Source organism: Manacus candei, unplaced genomic scaffold (assembly GCF_025592945.1).
Source record: "Manacus candei isolate 608988 ecotype Guabito, Panama unplaced genomic scaffold, ASM2559294v1 h1tg000181l, whole genome shotgun sequence".
In the NCBI taxonomy this organism is placed as follows: domain Eukaryota; kingdom Metazoa; phylum Chordata; class Aves; order Passeriformes; family Pipridae; genus Manacus; species Manacus candei.
Genome location: NW_026138229.1, coordinates 382,322 through 399,522, shown reverse-complemented (window position 1 = coordinate 399,522; position 17,201 = coordinate 382,322). Strand labels below are relative to the sequence as shown.

General features: G+C 44.7%; 1 protein-coding gene across 2 annotated transcripts; it reads left to right on the top strand.

Annotated features, from left to right (window-relative positions):
* Nucleotides 1-536: 536 nt before the first annotated feature.
* LOC127463930 (ketosamine-3-kinase-like) lies at nt 537-10,729 on the top strand. 2 transcript variants are annotated; one of them, XM_051773956.1, is made up of 6 exons: nt 537-847; nt 4,651-4,802; nt 6,123-6,214; nt 6,689-6,771; nt 7,183-7,305; nt 7,981-10,729. In XM_051773956.1, exons 2-6 carry the CDS (start codon nt 4,660-4,662, stop codon nt 8,317-8,319), a joined length of 780 nt encoding a protein of 259 aa, XP_051629916.1. In that variant the 5' UTR covers nt 537-847; nt 4,651-4,659; the 3' UTR covers nt 8,320-10,729. The 2 variants fall into 2 exon arrangements, with proteins under 2 accessions (XP_051629916.1, XP_051629914.1); XM_051773954.1 differs by lacking the exon at nt 537-847 and adding an exon at nt 1,858-2,238.
* Nucleotides 10,730-17,201: the final 6,472 nt, after the last annotated feature.

Genomic DNA, 17,201 nt, shown 5'->3' with positions numbered 1-17,201 from the left:
GGATGGACATGAACAGGGCACAGAAAAACGGGGAGGGACAGAGTTTGGGAGCGCTGTTGTCGAACAGCGGAGCTGGAAACACAGGAGCGGCAGCAGATGGAACACGTGGAATGCGGGCGCGGGTTCCGAGCAGCGCGACCCACGGGGGAGCCCTGAGGCGTGAGGCGCTGTGAGGGGGGCGAAGCAGAGACAAGCACACCCATGTGACGTTTGCCGTGCTAATTTATTGTCCGGCCCGCCGTGTGTCCGTACGGGGCCTGGTCCGCGCTGCCCGGTGCCCGCTCAGCGGCGTCTGCGCCTCCTGCCGCCCCGGCGGCGCCGGCGGTATCTGGAGCGGCGGGATCCAGCCCGCCGCCTTCTCCGCGCGCCCCGGCGGCGGGAGCGGCGGCGGCTGCGGCTCCGGCTGCGGCTCCTGCGGGAGCGCCGGCGGTAGCGGGCCATGGTGGTGTGCGGGGCGTGCGGCTCACCCGCTTTTATTGGGGAGCCGGGGACCCCCTTGTGACGCCAGAACTTTGCAGAGCCCCTCTCATCAGCGAGGTCACAATGGCCGCGCAGAGATGCCCTGATGTGCGTTGGGTGTTCAGCACGCACGCTTCTGATATGGACACATATCCATATCCGATATGGATATGTGCAAATTCCACATCTTCAATATCAGAACTCGTGTATTTTGTGAAGGAGTATTATTGTAAATCCTCTTAAGTAACTGGCATACTTGCTGAGGTGCTGTGTGGGCTGGGCACTGATTTTTTTGCAAAACCCAGCCAAAAAAAGTTGTCCAGCCCTCAGGCTGCACTTGTCTGAGCATGGCAGCGTGAGGCATGTGCCAAAGGGAGTATTGGAGCAGGTACTGATTTTGTTGCTAGTTGACAGGTTTACTTGCAGATCTTGGGTGATATGGGGGCTTGGTGTTTATTTTTGCAAAGCAGGAGAGTGATGGCTCACAGAATCTTGAGTCAAACAGCATATTTTTAATGGTGTACATCTGTTTGCATTTTCTGTTAATAGTGAAATGTTCTTCATATTGGCTTTATGCTTGTTTATTCTTTCCTTGAAGATACTTCTTAAGAAAGGTCTTAACAGGGTATGAGAAGAAAAAACAGTCTGTAGGAGGTGGTAACCACTAAGCCTGGCTCAAGGCTATTTTAACGGAAAGGACATGTTTGCATGCCCAGATTTTCTTATTTTTCCTTTGCAGTCTAGCCCCAGCTACTCTGAAGAACAGATGCCAGTATCTGCACAATAAGATGTCTCACATTAAGAGACTAATATCGGATTTGACAAAACAGCAGGTGGAGTTCTGGCACCAGCTGTGTCAGCCAGGACACATCTAGGAACTATATCTTATTTATTTGAAATTTAAGATTATGTATGTCGTTACTGAACTGTAGCATATCAAACTTGTGCACTAGGTTTCAGTATTGTTAACTACTTTTGTTGTTCCTGTTGCTTATATTTGAAGCTGCTTTTTTCTTGTCTTTTCTTCAGGACTTAGGTTTTTACATTGAAATAAACTTATCAGTAGATACTGAAGACATAGTACCTTTACTATGAAGTTGTGCATATTTGAATTAAAAATAGTGTAGGAAATTGAAATACTTCAAGGCTGTTTTCTGTCGTCTCTCATTAATGCAAACTCTTCACTTTAAGTGGTAGAAGGGGCAGGCACTTATCTCTGCTCTGTAGGGACCAGAGACAGGACTCAAACCAGAAGGAACGGCCTGAAATTGTGTCAGGAGAGGTTTAAGTTGGATATTAGGAAAAAGTTCTTCCCCCAGAGGGCGGTCGGGCACTGAACAGGCTCCCCAGGGCAGTGGTCACAGCACCAAGGCTGACAGAGCTCAAGCAGCGTTTGGCTGATACTCCGGGCACACGGTGTGACTCTTGGGGGTGGTCCTGTGCAGGTCTGAGGGTTGGACTCGACCCTTGTGGGTCCCTTCCAACTCGGTATATTCCGTGATTCTGTGAAAACAGTAAGAACAAAACCGAATCTGCGGGCCAGGAGGAGCGAAAGCCCCGAGCCACCTCCTCCCGGCCCCATGCCCGCCCCGTGCCCCGCTCAGCTCCCCGCGCAGCCGCAGCGACCCCGCGGGCGCCATGGAGGACGCGCTGAGGCGGGAGCTCGGCACGGCGCTGCTGCGGCCCACCGGGCACACCGGCGGCGGCTGTATCAGCCAGGGCCAGAGCTACGACACGGACCGCGGCCGGGTGTTCGTCAAGAGCAACCCCCAGGCGGAGGTGTGGTGGGGTAGGGAGCGGGAGCGAGGGAGGTGGGCAGGCGGCGCTGTCGGAAGTAGCATTCCTGGCTCGGGTCAGCACTAGTGTGGCAGCAGGACCGGGGCAGTGACTGTTCCTGTGCTGGGCACTGCTGGGGCCACACCTCGAGTGCTGGGGGCAGTTCTGGGCCCCTCAGGACAAGAAAGACACTGAAGGGCTGGAGCGTGACCAGGCAGGGAACTGAGCTGGGGAAGGGTCTGGAGCACCAGGAGCGGCTGAGGGAGCTGGGGGGGGCTCAGCCTGGAGAAAAGGAGGCTCGGGGGGGACCTTCTCGCTCTCTGCAACTCCCTGAGAGGAGGGTGGAGCCAGGGCGGGGTCGGGCTCTGCTCTTAGGGAACAAGGTTAGGAAAAGGGGAAACGGCGTCAAGCTGTGGCAAAGGAGGTTCAGGCTCGCCATCAGGAGGAATTTCATCATGGAAAGGGTTGTTAAGCATTGGAAGGGGGTGCCCAGGGAGGTGCTGGAGTCCCCATCCCTGGAGGTGTTTGAGAAACGATGATGTGGCATCAGTGCTCTGGGTTGGTTGACAAAGTGATGATGGGTCAAAGGCTGGACTCAATGATCTTGGAGGTGTTTTCCAACCTAAGTGATTTCTGTGGTGGGATTGTGTTGTGGTATCAGTATTGTTTGTCCAGGGCATGCAGTACTATGACATGTTGTTGTCATTTGTGGGGGGGCGACAGTGGTGTAACTGTGTCTGCGAGTGCTGTAATAGTGTCTAAGGCAAACTGGCAGGTGTAAAATTGTCTGCACCTTTTGTGGTTGTAAGTAAACCACTAATTAATTCCCTGCGTGTGAGGAGCTCTTCTCAGTAAGTGATATTTTGCCACAATTCCTCAAGATTTTCTGCTTTCAATACCTGGAACTGCCTGCTGTTGAAGGTAGATGTCAGCATTTGATGGACATAAGTACAATGCAACATAGCTCTACAGCAGGAAAAGCAGAGCTCAGGTGGAATTTCCTTTAAAGATACCTTATAGTTGTGTCTATCAAGTAAAAAGTTTCAATGGCAGAACAGAAGTCAGAACTTGTGTTTGTCTTTCAACAAATGTGTTTGGAAGCATGTATGCCACTATATTTATTCCAAATTTCTCTATGCTTTCTGTTCATATTGGGGAGCTAGATGGATGCACAGAGGTGGTAACTTGGGTCAATATAGGAAGGTTATCCAGCTTTACAGAAAAGAGTTTGAATTGGTAGCATCAGTTGTTTGAAATACAGATAGGTAGTTTGAATGGGCCCTTCCTATGCCTTTGATAATTGTGTATTTAACTAGCTAAATACAGAGCAGCCAGCTAGCTGCAAGATTGCGCTTGGGGAAAAAAAGATCTCGGTGTATTTTTCTATCCAGCTGTTTCCTTTTCAGTGCTTTTGCCTGTGTGTGGATCCTGAGCACTGATGAAAGTGAACTTTGCTCAAGTGTGTTGTAAATGCTGTGCTGTGTGTACAGCAGCAGCTGTGCATCAGCAGTTTTTACTCTATTTTAGCAGCAGGCTTTAACCTAGTATGATGCTTTAGACAGAGATACAGTATTAACTGATTTCCTCTGAACAGAGCTAACTCATGGCTCAGTAGCTCAGCAGTTCTTCACTCGTGAGTCAAAAAGAGGGCTACAGAGACGGTCAGAGAGATGGAGCACCTCTCCTATGAGGAAAGGCTGAGAGAACTGGGATTATCCAGCCTGGAAAAGAGAAGGCTGGGGGGAGACCTAATTGTGGTCTTCCAGTACCTGAAGGGGCAGACAGGAAAGATGTCTTTTTTACAAGAGCAGGCAGTGACAGGACAAGGGGGAATGGGTTCAAACTGACAAAAAATAGGTTGGGATGGAATGCTGGGAAGAAATTCTTCTCTGTGAGGGTGGTGAGGCCCTGGCACAAGTTGCCCAGAGAAGCTGTGGCTGCCCCATCCCTGGAAGTGTTCAAGGCCAGATTGAATGCATCTTAGAGCAACCTGGTCCAGTGGAAGGTGTCCCTGCCCATGGCAGGGAGTGAAACAAGATGAAATTTAAGGTCCATTCAGACCCAAACTGTTTTGTCATTTCTATGATGTCCTGTAGGCTTTGGAATTTTTATTTGATGTCTGTTGCAAATTGTCCTTTGGCAGTGTTTCATGTATCAGTACTAAAGGGGTAGCATTCTGTTTTATTTGTTGTGGCTTCTGTTTTATTTATTATAGTTCCTGCTTTTATTTTCAACCACATTTGTTAGATTTCCCACATGCTCTTTTTCTGCAATGTCTGCCTGACTCTTCTAAAGTAGAAGCATTTAACTTTTACAGCCTTGATTGGTTTTGTGAAAGTGCTGTTTTGTGAAAGTGCCTGGTTTACCAGTGACTGATTTTCATGGAGACTGATGCTTTTCTCTAATGTCTGGCAGGCCAGAAGAATGTTTGAGGGAGAAATGGCAAGTTTGGAAGCCCTCCTGAAAACGCAGGCGATAAAAGTGCCTAAACCCATCAAAGTTATAGACCTGCCTGGGGGCAGCACTGCGTTTGTGATGGAACATTTGGAAATGAGAGGCTTAAACAGGTAAAACACAGTGTTATCTTTGCCTCCTTTAACGAGAAATTTTGGTTGTTATGACAGTTACGTCACTTGTTTTCAGAGGGGAAACTTGTTTAAATTTTTACAGAGCAAGTCAGGAAACATACAGAAAGTTATACAGCAGACAACTGTATAAAATATAATGCCTCATCTAGAAAATTGGTCATACATCAAGAAATGAGTCTGAGTTTTGGTTAATTTTGGATTTGTTTGCTTAGGTAATTAGTGATAAAAGTAAGCTTCCTTTTTATAGTAAGGAAAATGACCTGATCACCTGTTCTGTGTACTTGCCTTTGATATGAGCCAGTGCTTTGTTGCTTGCCATGAGTATGCAGAAGCACTTCCCCAAATGAATTAATTTCAATATTTTTAGAACTCTTACTTTCATTTTGATAGTTTCAGACTTTCAACCCTTCTCTCTAACAAGCATTTATATGTTGAATCCATGTGTCTGATTTCATTAGGGACGTGGTCATGACCAGTTTCTCACCTCATTTTCAGAACTTCTGCAGCCAGTTTAAAGTCATCCCTCATTCTGCTTCCTGGGAGAGTTTCTAATTCATGAAGAGCCCTCAGTGAGCCCCCAGAGAAAGGGCAAAGATCTTGTTTTGGATTGCAAACTCTTCCTTTTTCATGCAGATATCTGGGGATAATTACCACCTGTGCTAACAGGAACAAAATGAAGAAATAAATTTGTCTTAAGTGACAGTGCCTTGAGAACAGGGAAAGTAGAGAAACATCAAAGACAGGAAAAGGAATGTACTGTTATTAATGTGGGAGGCAACTGGCTGTAAGAGTTGTTTGTAATTGCTGCAAGACTTTATTGCAGTGTGTAGAGGATGAGCTCTTATTAAAAGTAGATAATAAACAAGGCCTACTTGACTGCCACATCTTCTAGACCTTTTAGAGAAAAGAAGCTAGAGACAAAGATACAGAGAAGAGAGCCTTGTTTGGCTCTGTTTCCAAAGACTTTTTGTCATAAAAAAAAAAGGCATAACATGTTGTGCTTTCTCACAGATATCTTACTGGAAGTTCTTCTGGAAGTGATATCGCACAGAAATTAGAATTGATAGTTCTTCATTTTTTTTAACAGTCACATCAGAAACAACCACATAAGTATATTTTGTCTGTGTGCAATATTGATAGAAAGAGGAGGCATTTTTAACTGAAATCTTGTAAAAAATTATTTTGTTAGAGATGCAGACTTCTTTTACTTACTTGATAAATATTTTGAAGTAATTCCTTGGTTATCAAGACGTGAATTCGTTCATGTGTCAGTGTTGCTAAGAATATTTTTTTTCATAGACATTCAGCTCTTCTTGGAACACAACTGGCTGATCTTCACCTTCATAACCGGCAACTTGCAGAGAAGCTGAAGAAGGAAGAGAGCACAGTTGGTACAGTACTGTTTGCAAATTTAACCTAATTAATAATAATCTACAGAAGAGTTGAAATAGCTTTTGCCACTTCAGGACAAGTTTGTCTCTTTCCACTAAAGATAGTATGAGTTGGATGAAGCACCCAGGTAGGAGGGCTTCTTTTTGCTTTTGTTTGCTCTGTTTGGATCTCTGTGAGCAAAACACACTCAATTTGACACTCTCAGGAGTCTAAACCACAGTTTCTAGGAGGACATGACATCAGAGGAGACACAATACCTCAAAATGTGATTATGAAAAGTAGAATATGGCTGCTTTACATTGAGCTTTAAACTTAAAAAACAACAGCAACAACCATTGTAAAAAAAAGAGCAATTTTGTTTTTATTCTCAGTAGAAGCAGCATTGTACTTTTGCATAGTTTTTAAGGTTCATTTACATTGTGGCTGCTTAATATTTTGTCATTAGTGTTGAATTTTTGTTTTTGGTTTGAAAGGTAAGGGGCAAGGGCAAACGGAAGTCCAGTTTGTGGATCAGTTTGGCTTTCATACAATTACCTGCTGTGGCTATCTTCCACAGGTAGGTTGTACATCATCAGAAGTTTATCATTTTAAGTTTATCTTTTTTTAAGTTTATCTTTTTTTCTCTTCAATGACAGAAAGGGTCAAAATTATCATAATAAATTATTTTTTGTGGAACAGTGAAAAGAAAAAACATTTTCCAGTCTTCTAAGGAAAGTAGTGCTTTGGACAGCACTTCTTGCTGCACTGGACATTCATAGCTCTTCCATTTCTTGGGTTTTAATCACTAAAGAAAACTTTACTCCCCTAATTTAATGTTTTAAGATAATGTCCAGTTAAATGGTAGCATTTACTGTTGTATTTGGTACCAGCACAAAGGTACCAAACAATCCTTAAAATGTTTATTTGAAAATGAAGAAAGTAAGCCTTTCATATGGTGTAGAACTGACAGGTCAGTCCTGTCCTTCAGGTGAATGACTGGCAGAGTGACTGGGTGACCTTCTTTGCCAAACAAAGAATCCAGCCCCAGATGGACATGATCGAAAAGAGTTCAGGAGACAGGGAAGCAAGAGAACTTTGGGCACAACTTCAGGTAGGAGCAATTCTCTCCGTTCTCGTTATAGTGATAGCTGGGTATCAGTTATTCAGATTTTATTTTCTTAAAACAAAGTTGCTGTTTTTTAGTTTGGCCCTGGTTCTGTTGGTAAGAAACTCCAGTTTTTAGGTCTTAAGAGGCCCTTTATTTTAAGGTGCAAGGGCTTTTGCTACATCACCCTATGCTAGTATTCCAAAGTGAATTCCAGAGTGACAGATAACACCTTGCCTCACTGTTTGGGAAATACTAGATGGAGTTCATATTTCTCATTCCCTGTAACATGTTCATGATGAGAAATGTACATAAGCACATTGTCTGTTCATTTACTATTTGCATCTAATTAAGTGACTGCAGTATTAGCTCCTTGGGTACTACTTTGTGGAAATTCCTCAGGGTTGGTGAGAAATCCATGAGCCTTCTAATGATGAAGTGGTGATAGTGGTTGTTCTTAAACCTGGTCAATATTCCAGCACCAAATACAGTTTTAAATATTTAATTTTTTGCTAAAAAAGGTTTGGATGCTATTCTTTTGCTGCTGACTTTATGAAAAATAGTAATCTTCTGGATTTGCTCAGCGTCTTTGTTTACTTGTCCTATGCTGTTTATGCAGATAAAACTCTATAATCATTCACTTTAAAATGTATTTATATGTCTTGTTTTTTCCTTCTGCAGCTGAAAATACCCAGTTTGTTCTGTGATATAGAAATTGTTCCTGCTCTCCTGCATGGAGATCTATGGGGAGGAAACGTAGCTGAGGATGATTCTGGTCCAATTATCTTTGATCCAGCTTCTTTCTACGGCCATTCAGAGTATGAGCTTGCAATAGCTGGGATGTTTGGTGGCTTCAGCAGTTCTTTTTATTCTGCTTATCACAGTAAAATTCCCAAAGCTGCAGGGTTTGAGAAACGCCTGAAGCTTTATCAACTGTTTCACTACATGAACCATTGGAACCATTTTGGTTCAGGATACAGAGGGTCTTCTTTAAACATTATGAGAAACCTTGTAAAGTGACTTGCTACTTAGGCCAAATACCTCCCAGGTTGTTTGGAAAACCCCACACTCATTGGTGCAGCTACAGGAGTAGTAATGTTAAAAAAATCCTCTGAGACCCCTCACCTTGTTGTTCAGCTGAAGATCTACAATCAGTAAGTCCTGCTGAATAACAAGCGTAACAGACATCCCTTTGTAGGATAGTTGGGAGTAACTTTAGGAGGGAAATATCTACGGACAGTTTATTCATTTGCAGAGTGAATAAAGGCCTCAGTGTCCAAAAAGCATTGTGTGCTTGAGACTATGCAAGGCAGTAGAAATGAACACTGAGGAGATGGCTAGAAGAAGTGCTCATTGCTTTTTACTGTGTCTTCCCCCCTTTAGGATAGATTGCTCAGACCCTTTCAGCTTTTCATGTCCAGTTGTGTGCATGAGAGCAATATTAACAACATAGTCTGAAAGTCAACAGGATAAAAAATTTAATGGGAACTGTGAGAAGGGATTTGGACTTGCTGTTCATTTTCACAGAATGTGAAAATGGATAAGGTTGGAAGGGATCACTGAATGTCACCTGGTCCAAGCTCCCTGTTTAGGCAGGAGCCCATAGAGAAAGTAATCAGGATTGTGTCCAGAGGTCTTGGAAGACCTCCAGTGGTTTGCTAAAGTGATTCTGTTGGATGGATACTGTTCTGTGATAAAGTGGTGTGAAATTTTCGTGCCTCCTGGAATCTGTGTAGGCTATTCTGTGCTTTCTGGTCAGTCAGCTTTTATCCACAGCAGTTTTGTTTTCACCAGTACTAGTTTTGTTTTTTTTGGATTGTGCTTTTTCCAGTAGTATGCATTCTTAAAGATCTTTTCAGGTAAGACACTTTGCATGTACACCCTGATGTCCTGTGAGGGTGTATTCTCTCACTACTGCAAACAGAAGATGTAGTTTTTGACTGTTGTAATTTCCCAAGGAACAATGCCATCTGGCCATGGTAGAGGCCTCACATATATTTTCTGTAGCTTTAGAGTACAGATGCCATAAGCTGACATTTTTCTTCAGTCCCTGTGGAGAAATGCTAAAAGACAAAGCTGAGCAAAGAGAAGTGTCTGTGTTGGCAGTTCACCAGAAACAAACTCTACATGTATTGGGAGCAGGAACACTGAGAGAGCTTGGTGTGCTGCCCTAAGAAAGGAATGGGAAAAGGGATGGAGCGGCACAGAGGTGTTGTGGTCATGCCCTGTTTAAAACAATGCAGCTAATGGGAACTGAGCCAGAGGAATGGCCAAACCAGTGACCAAAAGCTGAACTTCTGTTTCGTTGACTTGGAAATACATATTACTTTTAACACCCTGCATGTGCTAAGGAAGTAAAACCTGTACATGCTTTACATGTATGAGTATAGTCACTCAAACTGCACCTTATCATGAGATGACATCAACTGGAATGTTGTCTTTTCCCCACCTCAAAGAAAAAATTAAAATCTTAAGGGGGGAAGGAAGTCAGAGGAGACTCCCCCTTTGTATCCTGGAATGGCCAATGGGCTGTACCCCTCTGCTCCCCCTTATTTCATGGAAATACCATTGCTTATTTCATGGGAATACCATTGCTTGTACTTTCTCTTATCAGTATATTTATCAATGACAATTTATGTACCTTATTCTGTCACAAAGATCAGTAAATCACACTTACCTGGGATCGTGAATGTGCCCAATGTTGATGCTGTGCTATTTGTGCATCTGTGATAGTGAGAGTTCTAACGCAGACTCAGAGTGAACAAGACATTGTTTACTCTACATTATCTGTGAGGGTCTCCTAGGGACTCAAATAGATTAAGAAGGGGATGATCAGCCACCTCTAAGCCCACTACATCTGTGGGTAACCCAGAAAGCAGTGGGATCTTCATTTCCTAAATTTTTACATGCCAGTCCTCACTAAGTGCACGTTGTAGCTCTTGTGATAAGAGACCTGAAACCAAAGGAAGTTAATGTGTAACTCAAAGACCAGCACTTCACCAGTGTCAGGAGTTTTTCACAGTAGTTCTGCAGACTATTGCTTTTACCTGGAAGATGTTAATACTAAAATTGTCCTCTTTCTGATGTAGGCTGGTAGTGTACTTCTGTGCAAGCTTACCAGGTAGGTGAGACAGAGATGCATGATTCCTAATGTGCATTTTGAGTGTTGGGGAATGACTGTAATTAACTAAAACTGGTTTTCACTGGATACTGGCATATTACTGAGCATTTCTTAGTTGCTGGTTTTGCAGTTATTTACACAATTTGAAAGCAGGTTTGGAGAAGACTCTCACTTGATAAAATTTTCCTAAATTCTACTACTTTTCTGACTGTCCGTTTGATTTTTGCTGCAAAATGTTTTAAAGCCCTGCTTGATAGAATAGGTTTTACTTCTACCTTGTTGCTTAAATAAAAAAGTTTCCCAGTTGATTATTGTTGTCTCTGTTTTCTGAATTAAAACCTGATGTGTTGCATTCATTCATGGGGAGTGTATTGGGTCTGGCTGAGATGGAGATAATTTTTCCATAGCAGCCCTCCCAGTGCTGTGCTTTGCACTGGGAGCTGGAAAGGTGTTGGTAACACCTTTGTTACCACGGGTAACACCAGTGTTTTGGCTACTGCTGAGCAGGGCTGGCACAGCATCAGCACTGTGTCTCAATATTCCTCGCCCACAACCAAAGGGACACAACCAGGCCAGCTGACCCAAATTAACCACAGGTGGGGAATGCAGCCCTCCACAGCTTCTCTCACTTTTCGTCTGGTGGAGGAATTTGAGGAGGACACAGAAAAGCCTTCTGAGCCACAGTGCTGGGCTTGCCTTCCTCAAATGCCTTGAGGATGAGACATCCCAGCATCTGTCTGAGCTTAGGGATCTGCCCCCTGCACTGGGAGGGGGGACCCCAGGTTGTCTCCAAGATGTTACCCCTCCAAACCAGCCCTGTAGCTGATGGGTAGTAGGATCCTGGGGTGCCCCTGTCTCAGCAGAGGACATACAGGATTCTGGGGACTCCCCCAGCCTGGAGACTGTCCTCTGCCAGCTGGAGAGAGCACAAACCCAAGTGTTTGGCTCAGACCCTCCCCAGGTGCCCAGAGCAGCCCCTCTTCCTGACCGTCTCCTTGTCACCCAGGACATTCCCATCTCCGCAGGGAGAGCCACAGGCTGAGTGGGCCTGAAGGGTGCTTAGACTCCTCTGTCCATCTGCCAGCACCCAGATGGACTAATCCATTTACCAAGAGAGCCAGTAACTTTAGCATCTACTGCTTTAGTCTTGATCCCCACAGGGATTTGGGGACCCCTAGGCCCAGGAGTCCCTGCCCTTCTAATCAGACGATTGTCAACTGCCAGGATGGGTTTGTTTATCTTACCTGGAGTGATTGATTCTCACAGCGAGATACAAATCATGGCATGGACCCCCGTGCCTCCCTGTTACATACCTGAGGGACAACAGCTTGCCCAGCTAATCCTTTTTTACAGCATGTGGGGGAGGGGGAAAGGCGTTCAGGGGCTTTCGGGAGCACAGGCGAGCCTCAAATATTCTGGGCAAAAACCATTTCTGTGGCACAACCACTAATGACTTGTCAGATAGATGGATGCAGATTCAAAGGCTTGGTGGACTATATTAGGGAGGGTTTAAACCATACCGAATCTTGAAACCATGACACCATTAAAAGCTTAAGAAAACCCAATATTTATTACTAAGAGGTGGCCAACAAAACAAACAAACCCAAAAGGGAGGAAGGAGGAGAGAAATAAGCCCCCAGCACGACCTCCCCAGTTACCCAGCTGTTGCCCACAAAGTTATCTTACCGACCTGTAGGGTTGGCGTATGCCTTATATAATAAGGAAAAACACCTCCTTGTGTGATGGTGAACAAAGAGCCTTTATTTTAAAATCGGCGCTGTTTTATCCTTTAACACCATGTGACTTCTTTGACCAATCAGGTTACCTATGTCGGCGCATGCTCCCCTGGGCTCCTCTACCCCGGCACGTACCCTGTGCCTTGGACATGCCTCCCAAACCGACCTAGCATGCCTATAATTACCCATAGCAGAAGCTGCATCCTTGGAGAGTCAGTAAGTTCACAAACTGGCAGGCGTCCCTGCCAAAGGTAACGTTGTCCTTGTTGTGAAGTTAGCTCTCTTCCAAGAAAGCTCTATCTACTTTTATACAATTAACTGAGTGACCACAACCTCCCAGGTGTGGCCAGCACTGCCCAGCCAGAGGCCCTCAGCCCCACCTCCCGGTTATGTAAGTGCATCTTCTGCGCATGTGTGAGAACTTTGGAAATCCCCTAACGCACGCGCAGTATGCTTTGGGGGTCTTTCTTAATTGAGTCTGGGGGCGCTGCTTCATCCTCCTCCTCCTCAAATTCTCCCTCAAGCGACCTTGGAGGACAATTAGCCAATCACAGAACACCAATTAAAACAGTTTATACAAGAAACTCTCTTCAAGGAAAACCTTCCTGTTTATCCGTGCTTGTTTTCCCATAACTTGGCAGGGAAAGAGTAACACTTTCACAGGTGGCGGGGCCAAACACAGACCAAAAGTATCAGTGTAATTAACCCCTAATACAGTGGACACAGGAGCAGATGCTACAATTGTTAAGGACACTGACTGGCCAGCTGACGGGCCCACTGTTTTTCCTGCTTCGACTGTCCAGGGGGTTGGAGGCATGCAGAGGCCTAGGCAGAGTGCACAAATATGCACGGTGTTGGGGCCAGAGGGGCAGGTTGCCAAGATAGCTCCCTTTGTTGCTCCTATTCCATGCACCTTGTGGGGAAGAGATGTGCTCGGCCAATTTGGCACTGTTATGCAAATTGCAACTAGAGATGCTCAAAATTTTTGGTGAGGGCCATTGACCAGCCGTTCCAAGGACAAATTAAGCTGACATGGAAAACTCATGACCCTATATGGGTAAATCAGTGGCTCATGAAAAGGGAATGGCTTGCTCCCCTAAGAGACCTAGTCCAAGTGCAACTAGATGCAGGACATATAGTGCCAACCTCCAGTCTGTGGAACACTCCGGTGTTCTGCATACCAAAGAAAAGTGGCAAGTGGAGGATGTCGCATGACTTAAGAGCAGTTAACTCAGTCATAGAACCCATAGGGGCATTACATCCAGGACTTCCCTCACCTGCTATGCTTCCAACAGGATGGCCTTTAGTGGTAACTGATTTAAAGGACTGTTTTTTCACCATTTTTCTACACCCCAGCAATGTGCCACGATTTGCTTTCTCCATCCTCGCTCTAAACCGTGCACAGTCCATGCAGAGGTTCCTCTGGGTTGTTTTGCCTCAGGTGACGAGCAATAGCCCCTAGATTTGTCAGACTGTTGTGGTAACGGCTATCCACCCTGTCAGAAAGCTTCACCCCTCAGCAATCATTTACCATTACATGGATGACATCTTGGTCACCACAGCCAAAGAGACTGAGTTACAAACTGTTATAACTGCTCTGACTAATGCTGTCCAAGAAGCAGGGTTGCAGGTCGCTCCAGAGAAGATCCAACGATCTCAACCCTGGACCTACCTTGGATGGAGGATCGCGCAGCAGGAGATCTCAGCCCAGCCACTGAGAATTAAGGTAAAGGACACTTTAACCTTAAACGACTTACAGAAACTTTTGGGAGCCGTCAACTGGTTAAGGCCTATCTTAGGCTTGACCACAGAGGAACTGCACCCCCTCTTTGAGCTTCTGAAAGGTGATCCAGAATTGACATCTAGTTGATCTTGGACCACAGAGGCAAAGCAAGTGTTAGACATGTTCTCAGGCAATCGATAGCAGACAAGGCAGAAGGAGAAATCCTGAACTTCACACCTGCCTTGCACTTGTTCCTAGCAGGTTCCGGCCACTTGCAGTTTTGTTTCAGTGGGACCAGGCTGAATCAGATCCACTGAGGGTCCTGGAGTGACTGTTTCTGCCCCACTCACCACCAAAGATTGTGTGGGCAATTAATGAAATGTTTGTCAAGCTTGTCATTAAAGGTAGGGAATGTCTACAGGAATTGGACAGACGAGATCCAGTGACCATCTACATCCCAGCGACAAAGGACAACCTCGACCGGCTACTGACTGAAGATGTTGATTCCAGGCAGCCTTGGCAGGCTATGACAGTGACATTTCCACTCACTGTCCTAAGCACAGACTTTGGGCAGAAATGTGTAACCTACCCTTGAAAGCCACACGCAGATGCCAACACCAGCCAGTAAAAGGCCTCATGGTTTTTACTGATGCATCAGGATGGTCCAAAAAGACTGCATGGACGTGGGTAAACCCTGCCACAGGACAGTGGGAAAAGGAAGTACAGACCATGAGCCATGGTTCAGTACAGGTCCTAGAACTTGCAGCTATTCGCATTGCCTTTGAACTGTTTTCAGATCAACCAATTAACATCGTTACTGATTCATGTTATGCAGCAGGTTTGGTTTCACGTCTTGAGGCTTCCTTCCTTTGAGATGTTGCTAATCCACACTTACTTGCTGAAATACGCACTGTATGGCTTCTTGTTAACCACAGAAGGTTTGATTTCTACCTAATGCATGTTAGATCACACACAGAAATGCTAGGGCCTATAGCAGAAGGAAACCAAAGAGCCGATGCAGCAGCTGTGTTCACTGCAGTGCCTAGGACACTGGAGCAAGCTAAATTGTCTCATTTCTTTTTCCACCAGAAAACACGTTCTCTGAAGAGACAATTTCAAATCACCCTCAATCAGGCTCGAGACACAGTCATGTCATGTCCAAACTGCCAACAAATTACTCTAATGCCATCCCAGAAAGGAGTTAAGCCCAGGAGACTAATAGCTAATGAGGTGTGGCAGACAGATATCACACACATAACCAGAGTTTGGTTGGCTAAAATATGTTCATGTTACAGTCAACATGCACTCCAGATACATAACTGCCACCACACACACTGGGGAAAAGGCAAAAGATGTCATAAGGCACTGGCTTAACTGCTTTGCAACAGTAGGGACTCCAAAAAAGATCAAAACTGACAACGACCCAGCATACATTTCAGCGAAGATCAAAACTTTCCTAACAGACGGGGGAATATCTCATTCCCCAGGCATACCGCACTCACCCACGGGACAGGCTAAAAAGACAAAGAAAGGGGGAGTCCATCTGTAGCCCACAGGAATGTCTGTGAAAAACAACATATGTCATAAATTTTTTAAATCATGACAGTGCAGAGAAAAGTGGGTATGAGAGACAATACAGACCTCAGGCATTTTCCTTCCCAAAACAATGGTCATGATAAAAGACTTAGTATCGGGGCAATGGATGGGACTGGTGGACCTCGTGACTTGGGGAAGGGGGTATGCATGTATATCTCCCTCCAGGTGTGTCAAATCCTACATAGGTATACCTTCACAGCAGCAGCAAGAACCAGAGTGATAATTGAAGACACAGAACTGATATTTACTACTGAAAATGACCAATGTGGCAAAAATACAGAATCTTATTAAAAGCCTTAAGTGTACATGTGAAGAAAAAGAGTGGTGACCACCCGTATAAATGTGTGTGAGTGAATGCAAGAAAGTTATGTGAGTGTACAAGCACTTTAAACGCTAGATTTTAAAAAGGTAACATTACCTCAGCCACATGGTCACATGAGAAGAATTCAGTTCATGACGTTTACCCCCCAGTAATCCCTATTGTTGAAATAAAGTTGAATTTTCCCTGTTCTACACAAACCCTTAGACAAATAAAGGTTGATGTTTCTTGTTCCTCCCAGTTATATAAGTTCCACCCAGTTTTATAAAAAACCCTCAGAAAAATAAAGCTGATGCTTCTACCAATTATATGCAAACCCTTAGAAACGTAAAAATCAATGTTCTACCCAGTTATGCTAGAACTCTCAAGTTAACAAAGTTGTTGTTCATCCTAGTTACACACAAACCCTTAAGAAAATAAATGTTCAAGTTTATATCAAGCAAATTCAAAAGGTTAGAGATGAAAGTTCAAATAAGTAGGTTTGTTGAAGAACCAAGGTAAAGCAGTGAGCTGGGTCACTGTGATACAATGGTAATTGTTAAAGGGTTTACAAGGTTAAAAATGTACTGTTCTATTATTTAAACTGTTCTATGATTTGTCTGAATAATAAAGCTGGGGGAAAAGCCTTCAAGCCTGTGCAATGGATTTTTTAGGTGCGATGCAGTATGTGCGGAACTGAACCCACCCTTTAATCCTAAGGTTCATCTGCCAGGACAGATTAATTAAGAATGGTGTGAAACAAGGCTGTCTTCTCACTCCTACCCTATTCACAGTCTTTTTTTAGCATGATGCTCCAAAGGGCCACGGCAGACCTCGATGATCAGGACGGTATCTACATTTGATACCGTACTGATGGAAGCCTATTCAACCTAAGGTGACTGAAGGCCCACACTAAGACCTTAAACCATCTTGTCTGGGAGCTGCTTTATGCTGATGACGCCGCCCTTGTCAACCACACAGAAGCAGCTCTGCAGCGTTTAACATCCTACTTTGCAGATGCTGCTGAGCTCTTTGGGCTGGAAGTCAGCTTAAAGAAGACTGAAGTTCTCCATCAACCTGCACCTCAGGAAGTCTTCCATCATCCCCGCATCACCATTGGCCAATCAGAGCTCAAATCAGTCCAGCAGTTTAATTACCTAGGCAGCCTCAACTCCTCAGATGGTAAGATTGATGGAGAGATAGACAACAGGTTAGCAAAGGCATATAGTGCTTTTGGAAAACTCCACAAAAGAGTTTGGCAAAATAAACACTTGAAGAAAAGTACAAAGATCAGTGTTTACAGAGCCACTGTGCTCTCTACTCTTCTATATGGATCCAAATCATGGGTCATCTACCGCCACCACCTGCGACTCCCAGAACGCTTCCATCAACACTGCCTCCGTACAATCCTAAACATCCACTGGTCAG